This window comes from Syzygium oleosum, unplaced genomic scaffold (genome assembly GCF_021117445.2).
Source record: "Syzygium oleosum isolate NSW1041296 unplaced genomic scaffold, Sole_v2.1 Sole_v2.03, whole genome shotgun sequence".
NCBI classification, from domain to species: Eukaryota; Viridiplantae; Streptophyta; class Magnoliopsida; order Myrtales; family Myrtaceae; genus Syzygium; species Syzygium oleosum.
The window spans coordinates 17,974,452-17,988,940 of record NW_026607487.1 but is presented as its reverse complement, the minus strand read 5'-3'; the positions used below and the strand labels follow the sequence as shown (position 1 = coordinate 17,988,940).

The 14,489-nt window shown below is 44.1% G+C and overlaps 2 protein-coding genes across 3 annotated transcripts; both read left to right on the top strand.

Moving 5' to 3' along the window:
* The first annotated feature begins 3,308 nt into the window (after positions 1 to 3,308).
* Positions 3,309 to 8,922, top strand: LOC115672134 (amine oxidase [copper-containing] zeta, peroxisomal). 2 transcript variants are annotated; one of them, XM_030593912.2, is made up of 12 exons: positions 3,309 to 3,652; positions 4,233 to 4,342; positions 4,453 to 4,758; positions 5,228 to 5,340; positions 5,438 to 5,768; positions 5,900 to 6,115; positions 6,234 to 6,470; positions 6,613 to 6,798; positions 7,052 to 7,192; positions 7,391 to 7,659; positions 8,203 to 8,284; positions 8,609 to 8,922. In XM_030593912.2, the coding sequence occupies exons 1-12, from the start codon at positions 3,433 to 3,435 to the stop codon at positions 8,729 to 8,731; spliced, it is 2,334 nt and encodes a 777-aa protein (XP_030449772.1). In that variant the 5' UTR covers positions 3,309 to 3,432; the 3' UTR covers positions 8,732 to 8,922. The 2 variants fall into 2 exon arrangements, with proteins under 2 accessions (XP_030449772.1, XP_056165661.1); XM_056309686.1 differs by lacking the exon at positions 3,309 to 3,652 and adding an exon at positions 3,912 to 3,927.
* Positions 8,923 to 12,090: 3,168 nt separating this feature from the next.
* Positions 12,091 to 14,489, top strand: LOC115672137 (ARM REPEAT PROTEIN INTERACTING WITH ABF2). The gene has a single exon (XM_030593916.2). The coding sequence runs from the start codon at positions 12,308 to 12,310 to the stop codon at positions 14,132 to 14,134; it is 1,827 nt and encodes a 608-aa protein (XP_030449776.1). The 5' UTR covers positions 12,091 to 12,307; the 3' UTR covers positions 14,135 to 14,489.

The following is a 14,489-nucleotide window of genomic DNA, read 5'->3' as shown; positions in this document are numbered from 1 at the left end:
TTGTTTCTACATACTAGGCATCGGATCTATCTCCGACCCCATACAGTTCGTGCCTAGCCTTGTGAAAACAATCTGTGAAAATAAGTTTTGTACGCAATCTCTGACTAAGACGATGCATCTTAAAGCAATGCAGGTGCAAGCGAGTCTCGATCAGGGAGCGACCGACATCGTGCTACAGTGGCTTGTGAAACTTTTGGCAAGAAAAATGTTACTGGGGGAAGTGTCGCCTTCTTGAAACTTTCTTCACGATTTCCGTATCAGGCTGAGCACCATGGTACCATACATTATTTCGTGGTTGATGGCGATGGATGTGGAAATCGCAGATGCAAGAACTGGAGTCCATGACCTTTTGTTAAGGCAGTGAAATTTCTGCGAGTCTCCCCCAGCTTTGCGAGGTAAAATTGGGTTGAAATTGACAGCACATGCTGGTGACGCGACACCTAATTTTGCTAGGAGTTTTTGCTCAACCCTCTTCGCAAATTCAGTGTCAATTTCGACGAAGCATACACGAGACACGACCCAACGTATGTTACAAGTCAATCTCGTATATGCAATACTTCAAGATTCGATGTTAAACTTTGAATTCATTTAAAAGTGTTCAAGCTTCTGATGCTAGACTGAAGGTTTTAGGGACAACGATGTGTATATATGTTGATTCATGTCCTTTGCTAACTCCTCAAAATTACGCCTACCGTCGACATCACGGCGGGTGCGGGTCTCCTGCAATGACATTAACATGTGACATGTCTAACGATTGAAGGTTGGGCGGTGCCTCATAAAATTTACTTCTGCACGATCTATTCACACAAGTTGTCGTGCATGTGATGACAAGCATAACAAGATCGAGTTGATCGAAAGAAGTTATGTTTTGAGTGACTTTTCCCTTTGAAATTTAGACGGGGAAGAGCAGCTAATTCAATTAACGAATTTTATATACCGAAATTTTTTTAAAGATTTACCTCACAAGCAATACTTATGGAATCAACAAGTTTTGATAAAGGGGAAAATTTTCTAATCGGTATTAAACCTTTTGTACGAATGCCAATTCAATCCTAAACTTTTTCAACTTTACCAACTTAGTCATAAACTTTTGTACTAAATTCCAACCCAGTCCTTCCTTCCAACCAATATTTGCCGAAAAATCGCTGACGTGGCGGTATACCATGTAGGACGGCCGGCGATGACTGGACCGTCAGGTTAGCAATTTTTAACAAAAATTGACTTGAATGACTACATTGAAATTTCGTAAATATTTATGACTAAATTAACAAAATTAAAAAGTTCAAGGCTGAATTGACATGAATTGACATTCATACAAAAGATTTATGACTAATTAGATATTTTCGCCGTCAATAAAGCAAAACCCCCCCTCTCTCTCTCTCTCTCTCTCTCTCTCTCTCTCTCTCTCTCTCTCTCTCTCTCTCTCTCTCTCTCTCTCATATTTCAACCTCAAAATCTGACCAAACTTTCCATAAAGGTCCATGTTATCAAGGAATCTGGACTATATCCGGTTGTTTAATTGGGGCCAAAATCGGCATTTCAAATCACTCGCACATAATTCCTCAATTGCAATCTTTCCTGTGTTCATTACTCAAAACACTTACTAGCTCCGCAAGCGATCTTTTCCAATATTTTCCGAGATGCAAATCTTCCACACAAAGAAGAAACATCACACGCTTTTCCACGAAGGTCGAAGTGCCGTTCGCCTTTCCTTTCCGGCAAAAAATTTACACCGCCCCTTCGTGCAAACATCGAACGACGTTCGCCTAACTGGGGAACTAAAATCCCATCTTGCCTAAAATCGTTTCCTTCACAGCCTTCTCGTTCCATAAAAGTAAGGAAATATCCAAGTAGTTTCCACGAATTCTCGACACCAACTTCCCTTTCTTGCGTGCAATTGCGGGTATCCTGAGCGATTTCGCGGTGATTTGGCATTAAGTAGTCCATGTCTGTTACCCTTTTAGAGTAACCTACGTGACTCGAACATGATATTGACAAAATCTATATTTATGGGAATATATTAAAAATTTTCCTACGAATTATTACGGCGAATGAAATTCCCGAAAAATAAGAAGAAGCTACAGCGAATGGACTAACCTCGTGCCTCATCTTCTTCCCTTTACAATCGAGTTAGCAATACAGCGCAGTGTTTTTTTATCCGGCGAGAGGGTCCTGGAGCAGGAGCACGACGGGGATGTCGCCGACGAGTTTTACTACGTGCTGATACGTTGAAGAACAGAGGCAATTCCCTAGAGCGTAGCGTCTGTATATTTTCGCACGAGGTTAGTGTATTCTCCTCCTTTTTTTCGCATCGGCGTACTCGTTTTCGAGCGCCTTGGCCCTTTGATAACGATGTTTCTTTCGATTTTGCAGGGTTCATCATCGGGTGTATCTCTAGCAGGAAAAAGGGTGTGTTCTTTCGAGTGATCATCGCATAATTTTCATATCTCCGCGGTTCAATCAATTACAGTATTTATAAAAAATACAATGTATCTTCGTGCTGATGCTCTTTAGGATTGGTTTGCTAAGCAATCGAACAAGAAAAGATTATACTTTTAAAACGGACCATCTTTTCTTGAATGCTCGGAAAATGAAATATACCGAGAAAGTATCGGTGGAATTGGCCTTCGGTTGCAGGGTCAACCCGGGAACAGGTCGAGGCTTAACATGTATACGAAATGGCATGTTGTTGAGTACAATTCTTTCTAATCGAGTATAATATGCCAAACAATTTCGATTTCGATTTCAATTTCAATTTCAATTTCGATTTCGAAAGGAAAGGAATCAAAGGGGGAAGGAGAGGATTAGGACGAACGGAAGTCGACTAATCACCCTCGTCATCAGACAAAAAATCGAGTGGCGACTGGGACGAGAGGGGAGCCACTACCGTCCGAGTCTGACTTTTTTCAAAGAAACGAAAGGCTGCTGCTCCTTTCTGCCCATTTTCGCCAATGTTCCTTTTCCCGTTCTTGAATTCTGTGATCGCCACACTTGCGTCTCTGACAATCGCCTCCACCTATCAGCCCACGCGCGCGCGCACCCACTCCTCCCTCCCTGTAGTCTTTGTCTTCTTCTTCTTCTGCTTCTGCTTCTTCTTGCGAATCGACTCGGACAACAACCCACCCACCACTTTCTATAAATTCAACCTCCCCGCACACATACGCGATCCGTCCCACCTTTAGAGAGCCACCCGTTTACCCAGAGGCCCACTTTCTTCCCCCCTTTTCCTCTCCAGGCGATCGTTTTCCCGGGAATGTGAGGGACGTGGGGGTGGGGAGCTATCGTGGGTTCTTGCGTGGGGCGGGCGGGCGTGCGTGTCTTGTGTGCGCGCTGACTGAGTGTGTGGTCTGATCGGAGGCATTGCTGTATGTCAGCAGAGTACTACTGCGATAAGTACTGCGGTGGATACGGTGAGGTAGCGAACCCGTTGCAATGGCCACAACTCAGGAAAAGGCGGCGCCTTGCTGCGTCGGGAGCGCCAAGCCGCCCCCGCCGGCCGCGGGGACCGTGCTCGGGAAGGACGGCGAGGAGGTGCTGGTCCGCGACTGGGCCGTGCACGCGGGCGATCCGGCCGACGATCTGACCGGCAAGAGAGCTGCCCCCGTCGGTGGTGCTGCCTTGGTCCGTCCCGTGGAGCCTCCGGCTAACAAAGGTTCGCGCACGTAGTCTTCTTTTTTTCTCTGAGCTACGTGTAAGTGTAGGTGTAGGGTATATACAAATCTTATCGGGGTATATACGGTGGTGATAATGCTTTGGCTTTATATCTGATCAATGATTGGGTTGTGGAAAAGGAAGTAAGTTTGGTAAAGGTTGCTTTTTTTTTTTTTTTTTTGTGTATCTGTGTTCTTCTCTGTTTTATAGTACTTGTGACAATATGGCATCCCCATTGAGATGATCAATCGAGCATCACCCTTCCGCGTCCCAAATGTTGAACCTATTCCAGTCCACGTCTTCGATTTTTGTTCTCTCTTGTTTTACTTAGGAATGAGTTTCTTGATTCCTAGATCCTGAGGTTTTCTTGTTCACGTAGTTCGTTTTCCAGGTTTTTGTCTTTGGGACACAAGAAGTCATCCATCGTGGGTGACTAAGGGTGTTCATTTTCTGTTCTGTCTGATCTATCCTATTGCTCGATAGATAATTTATCTGGGATCATCCCATCCTGCTAAGCTCAAGAACCTGTGTGGAGGGTTCAGCTTTAGTAGTAATCAGATGTGTTTGCTTGGCTTGGATAGGAATCCCAGCCATGGTGAAGCCTCAGACCAGTCACCCGTTGGATCCTTTATCCGCTGCCGAGATCTCGGTGGCAGTGGCCACTGTCAGGGCTGCGGGCGCAACACCGGAGGTACTTAGTTTACACCTTCGGTCATTTGGCTAGACGTTTGTCTCGACGTATGTTACTTTGCCCGTGTTTTCTGGTGGAAGAAAGATGCTGATCCCTATCTCCATTTTCAGGTGCGAGACAGCATGCGGTTTGTCGAGGTGGTTTTGCTGGAACCAGATAAGCACGTTGTTGCCCTGGCAGATGCATACTTCTTCCCTCCTTTTCAGCCGTCATTGCTTCCCAGAACAAAAGGTGGACCCGTGATACCTAGCAAGCTTCCTCCAAGGCAAGCAAGACTCATTGTGTACAACAAGAGGTCGAACGAGACGAGCATTTGGATTGTTGAATTGTCTGAGGTTCATGCGGTGACTCGAGGTGGGCATCACAGGGGAAAAGTGATTTCATCCAAAGTTGTTCCAGATGTTCAGCCTCCCATGGTAAAACTTCAATCCGTTCCTGAGAATGTCTGATACTAAGAAAAATGCTGACTGTGCAATAATAGTTAAAGCAGATAAGATTTGAAGTTTGGATCAATTGGATCTATTTAGCATTGTTAATAGGGCACAACAGGTCTTTGGAATTCTATGTTAAAGTAATATGACTGACCATATCAGGTTGACAAACCCAAGGTAATAGTGTGTTTATCTCTTGTGCAACATGCAAATGCAAGTACGGAATTCTTCCTGAGATCATTTGCCACGACATCTGTTGAGGACTGCCTCACCGGCCCCTGAAGTAGGTGAAAACAAAAGCTAATACACTTAGACCTCTTCTGCCAATAAACAATGAAGTGCTTTGCTGTCACTTATCCAGTGCTCTTTTTTACTCCTTGTATGAGATATACGATATTGGTAATTGCTTTGATGAGTACTTGACCTAATCCTATTTCAAAACTGAAAATTCTAGGATGCTGAGGAATATGCTGAATGTGAAGCTGTTGTGAAGGAATTCCCTCTGTTCAGGGAGGCAATGAAGAAGAGGGGTATTGAGGATATGGATCTTGTGATGGTGGATCCTTGGTCAGTTCCTCACAGATATTTCACTTCCAAATGCCTCCTTGGAGAATGGTTTTGATGGTTCTTGCTCTATTTACATTCTCTGTGTAACTTTGTCCAGGTGTGCTGGATATCACAGTGAAGCTGATGCGCCGAACCGCAGACTTGCTAAACCACTAATTTTCTGTAGAACTGAGAGTGACTGTCCTATGGAAAATGGTTATGCACGTCCGGTGGAAGGAATTCATGTTCTTATTGATATTCAAAATATGGTTGTTATTGAGTTTGAAGACCGTAAACTCATTCCCCTGCCACCAGCTGATCCACTGAGAAATTACACTCCTGGTGAAACAAGAGGTGGTGTTGATCGTAGTGACGTGAAACCCTTACAAATCATTCAGCCTGAAGGCCCAAGCTTTCGTGTCGATGGTCACTTCGTTCAATGGCAAAAGGTCGTTGAGAATATATCATGAAAACTGATCATCAATTTGGCAATATATATTTCGAGATATAAATTTGAGTATCAATTTGGTAATACATATTTCGAAATATTGATAATGTTTCGATGTATTATTGTTTTTAGTGGAACTTCAGAATCGGATTCACGCCAAGAGAGGGCTTGATAATATATTCTGTCGCATATGTTGATGGTAACCGAGGTCGGAGACCTGTGGCCCACAGGTTAAGTTTTGTTGAGATGGTAGTGCCTTATGGAGATCCTAATGATCCTCATTACAGAAAGAATGCATTTGATGCTGGAGAAGATGGTCTTGGGAAAAATGCACATTCTCTTAAGAAGGTAAACTTTCGTTCCCCACCTTATATATATCAAGCCCATAATAAGTTCTTTTGCCGAATCTATCAAGTACAATATTGCAAGCAGAAGTGACTTTCTCATATTGAGTTTAATGTTGCAGGGTTGTGACTGTTTGGGCTACATAAAGTACTTTGACGCACATTTTACGAATTTTACTGGAGGTGTAGAAACAATTGAAAACTGTGTTTGTTTGCATGAAGAGGATCATGGGATCCTGTGGAAGCATCAAGACTGGAGAACAGGTTTAGCAGAAGTCCGGAGATCCAGAAGGCTAACTGTGTCTTTCATTTGTACTGTGGCCAACTACGAGTATGGATTTTTCTGGCACTTCTATCAGGCAAGTGCTCAATTTTCAACATCTGTAATGATGTTGATGTGTTTGTTTCCTTGGATCACCACTTGCTTTATTTTAAATTACATGGTGTCAAAGGGTGTATGATTCATCTTGTCAATGATTTTCATTTTGTTTGTTGTTGTAGGATGGGAAAATTGAAGCGGAGGTTAAACTTACTGGTATTCTCAGTCTTGGGGCATTGCAGCCTGGAGAAACTCGAAAATATGGCACCACCATTGCACCTGGGCTGTATGCCCCTGTTCATCAGCATTTCTTTGTGGCTCGGATGGACATGGCCGTTGATTGTAAGCCTGGTGAAACCTTCAATCAGGTAGTTTATAAGCTTGAAACTTTGTAGTGATCCTTTTCTTCTCCCTGGCAATAATTGACTTTATTTTTGTTGGTTGTTTGCCTTCCTTATGGAATTTCTGAACCGTATCACCATTCTTTGATGGTTCTGAGTATACTATTTTTTTTGGTCGAAAGTTCTGAGTGTACTGAATATGTTCATTTTCCCCCCTTACATTCTCTGCTGCGAATATCAAAGCAAAATCTTTTTTTTAATCATAAATGCATTTCTCTAGGTTGTCGAAGTCAATGTCAAAGTTGAGGAACCTGGAAAAGAGAATGTTCACAATAATGCTTTCTATGCTGAAGAGGAGCTGCTCAGGTCTGAAATGCAAGCAATGCGAGACTGTAATCCTTTATCTGCACGACACTGGATTGTGAGATATCTCTCTCTCTCTCTCGCATGCACATACGGCTGCCAACCTTTTTTTTTTGTTCAGCCACGTTAGTGATAATATTGGATGTTATCTTCTCAGAGATGTGTGCATCTCCCTATATTAATAGTACTGCCTGGTTCTGTTCCTCTTATTTGGTTCTGGCTTTACAATTTAACAATGTTCTTTTACATTATTCAGATCAGAAATACAAGAACAGTCAATAGGACGGGGCAGCTTGCAGGATTCAAGCTATTACCTGGCTCAAATTGCTTACCTTTGGCTGGTTCCGAGGCAAAATTCTTGAGAAGAGCCGCATTCTTGAAGCATAACCTTTGGGTCACACCTTATGCACGCGATGAAATGTATCCTGGAGGGGAGTTTCCTAATCAAAATCCACGTGTTGGAGAGGGATTGGCTACATGGGTTAAGCAAAATCGATCACTGGAAGAAACGGACATAGTTCTATGGTTAGTTCTTAGCTTCTTTGTAAGCGAACTATTATGACTAGCTACCCACCCATCGGTGGCCGCGTTGGTTTGCGCTCAGTTCCTTTCACGAGAGGTCCTGGGTTCAAACTCGCCCATCGGTGATTTAAGTGGGGGTCGTGGCGGTGGGATGCTGCGCTAGCCCCCCTCGAGGACTAGTCGGGCATCACCGCTGGTTTGAGCCCTAGTTCGCCGGCCGCGCGGACACCTCAGTTATCAAAAAAAAAAAAAAAACTATTATCACTAGCTTGTTTCAGCCCTTTGACATCCAAATCAGAATAATGATGGACTTTTCTCGCTGATTATTTTTTACAAGATGACAATAAACAATAGTGAACACAACGTCAATTTTGCCACTGAAAAATGACAGGTGAACAGAGCGTCTGAGCTCAACCCTTAGCTTGTGCATGGATAAATGGGATTGAGACATATTCTAAAACGTATTAGTTTGTCAATGTGGTGTTTTAAAAAGGATTAGAAATGGGATTTTTTTTATGTGCTAACTGTTACGGATGTCATTTGTAGGTATGTGTTTGGCGTGACGCATATTCCTAGACTGGAAGACTGGCCTATCATGCCGGTGGACCGCATTGGATTTATGCTCATGGTATGATGAACAATGTATTGTCATATCTCCACTCATTCTCGTCGCAAGCTCTTGCTTAGTAGTCTCTCGCTTCAAATATACTGATAAAATGATGATAATGGTATCTCTGCATGCTTGGATTCTTATGTTTATCATTGAGTACTAATCTTTGGTTTTGCTGAATCACCCATCAGATAGAAATTACAACCCATCCCACTAGACTGTTTACTTCAGAGGATCATGGTTTCATAGAATTAACATGCAATACTTTGCCACAAGTGTTTGTTCTTTCAAGGAGCAAAAGCTGTAAACTCACATTATTCCTTTTTTCTCCTCCGAGTTCAGCCACACGGTTTCTTCAATTGCTCACCGGCGATTGATGTGCCCCCAAACCTATGCGATTCAGAGCTCAAGGACAATGGGGTGGCTGCGAAATCCATCCAGAACGGACTACTCGCTAAGATGTGAAACAAATTCCTTTTTTTCTACTGAAGCCGCATCATGATTTGTTATGCAACCGGTCATTTCAACTTCGTGTTTAAGAATTGTGGCTTTTACTCTATGCAATCGCCATTTGTGTTCAGCCTTGTGACACTTTTTAAAGTGTGATTTATCAATATGATGACTTTGCCAAAATAAAAACTAAAGGGAGTTAATGCCGTGGGCTTTACAGAGCTTCACCCTTTGCAGAGGCAGGGAATTTGGGATGTCCTTAGTATTTTTGGCACGTTAATGTCGATATGTAACAACGCTAGAGGTTCTCGAGCTTGCTTCAGTGTTAAGTCGTGACAAGTGGAGGCTGAGAACGGCTTCCGGTGAAGCAGTTTTCTGCTCTGGCGGGTCATTGCCAGGTGCATAAGCACTCTTGAGCTCTCAGATTAGTAAACCTCTTATATGGTTCTTTGGTCCAAAGTCTTTGTATGTGCACATTTGGTTTAGGCATGAAAAAGTAATCCACAGGGAAATGAAAACAAGAGTCAAAATGTCTTATTATTGTAAGATCGAGGAAGGAGGTTCGATGGCTTCCGAACGTGGCGCAGAACAGCAACTTTATGCGTCCTCCTGGATGGGTCTGCATTATTCTCTGAATGAATAAGGTAGAAGACTTTTTTGGCCAAAAAAAAAGGTAGAAGACTTTCACTGGGATTGGATTTGCAGAGTTTGGTTTGGAAACTAGCAGGCTGTGATTCCGTCATTCTCAACGCGTCAAAGTTCAGCACTTGCTCACATGCCTGACCCATCTACTCCATGGACAGTGCTCGACAGTGATGGTCGATTCGAGGGCAGTGTCCGACAAAATCAAATCTGTTAATCATCGACAGCTTCAGCTGTTCTTCGGCACCGAGTTTCCCCGAGAGCTTGTTACTTGCAACTTGGATAATAGTTCTGGGTTCGCCATCCTCGATGACCCGCTACGTTTCATGACGGTTTTTCTAAGGTTCTAAGCGCCATCGGACGGGATAAATTCACAAAAGTCCGATCCCATCAGCAATGTGCTATAGCTAACGACATTCATCGTGAACGATGGCAACGAACGTTCTTGATCTAGTTCGACACAATCTTGAATTCCCTCAAACTCAACTGGGTTTGAATGTGGATGGACAATTGTAAGCTGGACCTTCGTTTAATCTCATGAAGCACGTGAAAGCTGATCTTGCATAGGCAAATCCAAGCCTACAGATTCTTCCGTTAATCTCATGATGCAGCAGGTAAAGGGAGAAAGAAAGCTTGCATGGATGGCTACAGCATGGTTCTGTGCACTCGGTTGATTGTTTCAACTTTCAACTTGACCAGTAGTTGGACCTCAGGTCATCAAAGTAATAATATTTATGTTTCTACGCAGAAAAGATTTGCTGTTCGATATGTTTTTTTATTATTGGCAAATTCAATTTTGTCAAAAAAAAAGGGGCTTTTGACTTTGAAGCCAAAGTAAAAGGCATCTTACTTTTCGCCGAACCTTAAAATATTGCATGAATTTTAAATATTTGGAAAATGTATTTATATGTAAACTCCCATATCAATCTTAAAATGTTGTGGAAGTTTAATGGGATTTTGAGTTCAAAGAAAAGTCAGAATGCACGGGCCACAAGTTTTTTGTTTCGTATAAAGCAAGAAGTAAAAATCAATCTAAACAAGATAATGAACTCACGTGTGGAAACGTTCTACTTTAGATCTTGATAATGATCATCATGGTACTTGTTAAAGATAATTAACAAAGCATGCTACAATTTTCAAAGCATCGTCGACACATAACACCCAAGAAAAGGAAACAACTTATCGGAAGTTATATATCTTCTCCTTATTTGATTGCTTAACGAATGTCCTTGGTACACGCATTAATCTTGGTTCTCTTCACTACTTAAAGCTTCAGTAAAAGTCAGTTCTTTGCTTATTGAAGCAGACACACACCATCATCGAATACTTAGAACATGCCTTCGCGTTGCTGCAGAACTTACTAAAATTTCGATATTATTTCATTTACTAAATAACATTGGTGATGCATATCCAATTCAATTAAATTTGAAGAACCAGCTAACAAGATTTGAAAATACGATATTCAACAGTAAATCTAGTACATTACGAATCTCAAGTTTTTGCTGCCTAAGGTGAAAAAAACAGTATAAGTCAAAATTAAGCTATGATTTTTAGGAGTGATTGGTTCCGGGATGGATCGGTTCCCACCTTATAACAGGGTACCGGTTCGGACAAGATCGGTCTCAATCTGTGAAATCAGCGATGTTATTTTTTCTTAGAAAAATTATTTTCTTACTCAAAAGTTTCTAAATATACTGAAAAATATTTTAGTGTAGAATGAAATTACTAATCACAGGGAAGATACACTCCCACAAATAATTTGTACTTTTTGCTGTTGTTGAATAATAAAATAAATAATAATAATTACTTAGGACCTATTTCGCCAGTCCAGTCCGGTGAATAGGATCGGTTATTCTCAATTCCAAAATTTCAAAATCAAGAACCGCATTGATTCCCGTGGGAACCATCCAGGACCAGCCAGTCCGGTTCGATACTCAATTTAGGCCGGGATCGATACTCGCCCCTAATTTCTTTTTTGGAAAATTTAGGGATAGTAATGGAGGCACTAGGGTTAATGGACGGCCAAAGTTCATACAAAAATAAATTTGGATTAATACCATGAAAAACCCCAAACCGATATACCCATGATAAATTTACTCCGAGTTAATTTTTTGACCATCAGAAATCCAAAACTAGTACACCTGTGACAGTTTTACCTTTCGTTAGTTTCCGTTAAATTTTACTATCAAATTTCTGAGTTGGATGACACGTGATAGTTTATGGATGTAACAGTTTGGGATCTTACCCTCCTCCGTTTGTCATAGGTGTACCAGTTTGTGATTTTCCGTAATATTAATTCAATTTAACGGAGAATAAATTTATCGCAAAAATATCAGTTTTTGGTGTTTGGTGGTAAAAAAAAATTAGTTTAGGGTAAAATTATCTTGTCACACGGGTACGTTTTACGTGCTATTAACCCGATAAATTTTGCACGGAAAGTGGGAACAACGCGCGCCTTCCGTGCGAGTGCCCCCCGAACCCCTCGCGAAACTCCCCGGGTCAACACAGAGCCGTAGCCGTTGCCGTTGCCGTAACGTAAGCCGCCACCGTCAAACACCTCAGCACCCCCCACAAAGACTCCGACTTGACTCGCCCCCCTTTGACTCGCCCCTCCATTTTCCACGCGCTCTCGCACTGACAATTACCTTAGACCAATTAAACAAAGACAACAACATTATAAAACACACGAAAAAAGAACAACATAAAAAAAACAAACACGAAAAATCATTCCTTCTGCACCACACTCGCCCACGGCGAGAGAGGGAGAGACGGACATCCGCAGCGGGAATCCGAATGTCCCCCTCTCCGGCGACGCACCGGCGGCCCCTCGTCTCTCCCGCCGGAACCCCCCGCCCTACATGGTCTTGCTGATCAGCGCCTCCGATCCGTCGCCAGCACCGGCCGCCGCCGCCGCCGCCGAACCCCGAACCCCCGCCGCGAGCTCCGAGGATGGCCGCGCCCCCCGCCGAGGAGAACCGCATCGAGGACGAGCTGTCGCACCCCATCATGCTGTCGGAGCGCGTCCGCTCCGCCGTGGACGAGGCCGAGTCGTTCAAGTCCGAGTGCTCCGAGCTGGGGAGGCAGGTGGACCGCCTCTCCCAGATGCTCCGCTCCCTCGTCCGCTTCACCACCTCCGCCCAGTCCCTCTACGACCGCCCCATCCGCCGCGTCGCCGCCGACGTCTCCAGGCACCTGGAGCGGGCCCTGGCCCTGGCCCGCAAGTGCAAGCACCAGAGCATCCTCCGCCGCGTCGTCACCATCACCAGCGCCGCCGATTTCAGGAAGATCGCGGGCCTCCTCGACGCTTCCGTCGGGGACCTCAAGTGGCTGCTCAGCGTCTTCGGCTCCGACGGTAAGGGCGGCGGCGGTATCGAGCTCTCGCTGCCTCCGATTGCGAGTAATGACCCGATTCTGTCCTGGGTTTGGTCCTTCATCGCCTCCACTCACATGGGGCCCTTGCCTGATCGAATTGAGGCCGCGAATGAGTTGGCTTCGCTCGCGCGGGACAATGACAGGAACAAGACGATTATCGTGGAGGAAGGCGGCGTGCCTCCGCTGCTCAAGCTCCTGAAGGAGACTTCGGCTCCCGATGCTCAGATAGCCGCCGCCACTGCGCTCTGCTACTTGGCCAATGATCAAGGGCGGGTGCAGGCCATCGTGACCGAACTCGGGGTTCAGACTATTGTGCAAATCCTCGGGGATGCGCCTATGCGCGTGCAGATTCAGGTGGCGAGCTTGGTGGTGAGCATGGCAGCACACTGCCCGCTTGCTCGGGAGGATTTCGCTAGACAGAATGCTATTCGGCCCCTGGTAACGCTGCTGTCGTTTGATATGTTTGTGGATGATCCCAAAGCTGGGACGCCTAAGCAGAGTATTCATTCCATTGTCCAGATTAATAAGGAAAAGGGAAGTAAATCTTTAGGCAAACTGAACAGCCATAACTCATATCCGGATGGTAGTAGGTCGGGTAGTCATAAGAAAGACCGGGAGAGTGAGAAGCCCGAGGTTAAGATGAAGCTGAAGATGAGCTGCGCCGAGGCATTGTGGAAGCTTGCTACAGAGAGTTTGTTGAATAGCAAGAAGATTACAGAGACAAAGGGGTTGCTTTGTCTGGCCAAGTTGTTAGATGAGCAAGGTGAATTGCAGTACAACTGCTTGATGACTATTATGGAGATAACGGCTGCCGCGGAGGCTAATGCCGACTTTAGACGCGCGGCTTTTAAGACCAACTCACCTGCTGCAAAATCTGTTGTGGATCAGCTCTTAAAGGTGATGAAGGAGATAGATTCTCCATCGTTGCGAGTTCCTGCGATTAAATCCATTGGCTCGTTGGCTCGGACATTTCCGGCTAGAGAGACTCGTGTTCTTGTGCCACTTGTAAGTCAACTTAACCACTCGAACCAAGAAGTAGCAACTGAAGCTGCTATTTCTCTGGGGAAGTTTGTATGTCCAGATAATTTTCTGTGTAAGGAGCATGCGAGGGCAATAATCGAGTCTGACGGTGTTCCACCAGTGATGAGACTGCTAAAGGGCGGTGAAAGGATGCAATTGCATGGGTTGTATCTACTCTGCTACCTTGCAATAAGTTCTGGCAACAGCGAGGCCCTGGCACAAGCTAGGGTGTTGGCTGTCCTGGACGGAGCTGATCGTTCATTCGCTGCCCAACACCCTGATTTGCGAGAACTGATTGGTGATGCAACATATCACCTTAAGATGTTCCATACGGGTGGCCATTCCCAGAAGCAGTCTTACTTGGTTGAAATAGCCCATGAATGAGCCAATGGACCCGGTGATTTTCAGGGCCGTTTTACTTGGATCAGCTTTGCTTGTATATGAAGAAAATTCAGGGTATAAAGAAAATGTTCATTGTGAACAATGAATTCTGCAGACAGTAGCGATATGTTTGCCAAAATAGAGATCTTAGTTTGCGCAAACATTCTTTAGTAGATCAGTATAATCCTTCTGTCCTATCTCTTTTTTGGTTGCATTCTAAGGATGTCGTCTCTTTTAACTGGGGTTATGCGGTGCTTCGATGTTTATACTCTAAATCTTCAGCTAGTGTAATTTTGGATTAGGGATATGAGTGCTGCTTTGGTGAAATCTAAGATTGCACTTGGTGTTTAGATGGAAA

Bases quoted from the DNA above. Each gene is read 5' to 3' on its own strand.
- LOC115672137 (XM_030593916.2), top strand. From the start codon at position 12,308: ATGGCCGCGCCCCCCGCCGAGGAGAACCGCATCGAGGACGAGCTGTCG.
- LOC115672134 (XM_030593912.2), top strand. From the start codon at position 3,433: ATGGCCACAACTCAGGAAAAGGCGGCGCCTTGCTGCGTCGGGAGCGCC. The intron at 5,341-5,437 runs GTCAGTTCCTCA...AACTTTGTCCAG, and splicing joins CTTGTGATGGTGGATCCTTG to GTGTGCTGGATATCACAGTG. The intron at 6,116-6,233 runs GTAAACTTTCGT...TTAATGTTGCAG, and splicing joins ATGCACATTCTCTTAAGAAG to GGTTGTGACTGTTTGGGCTA.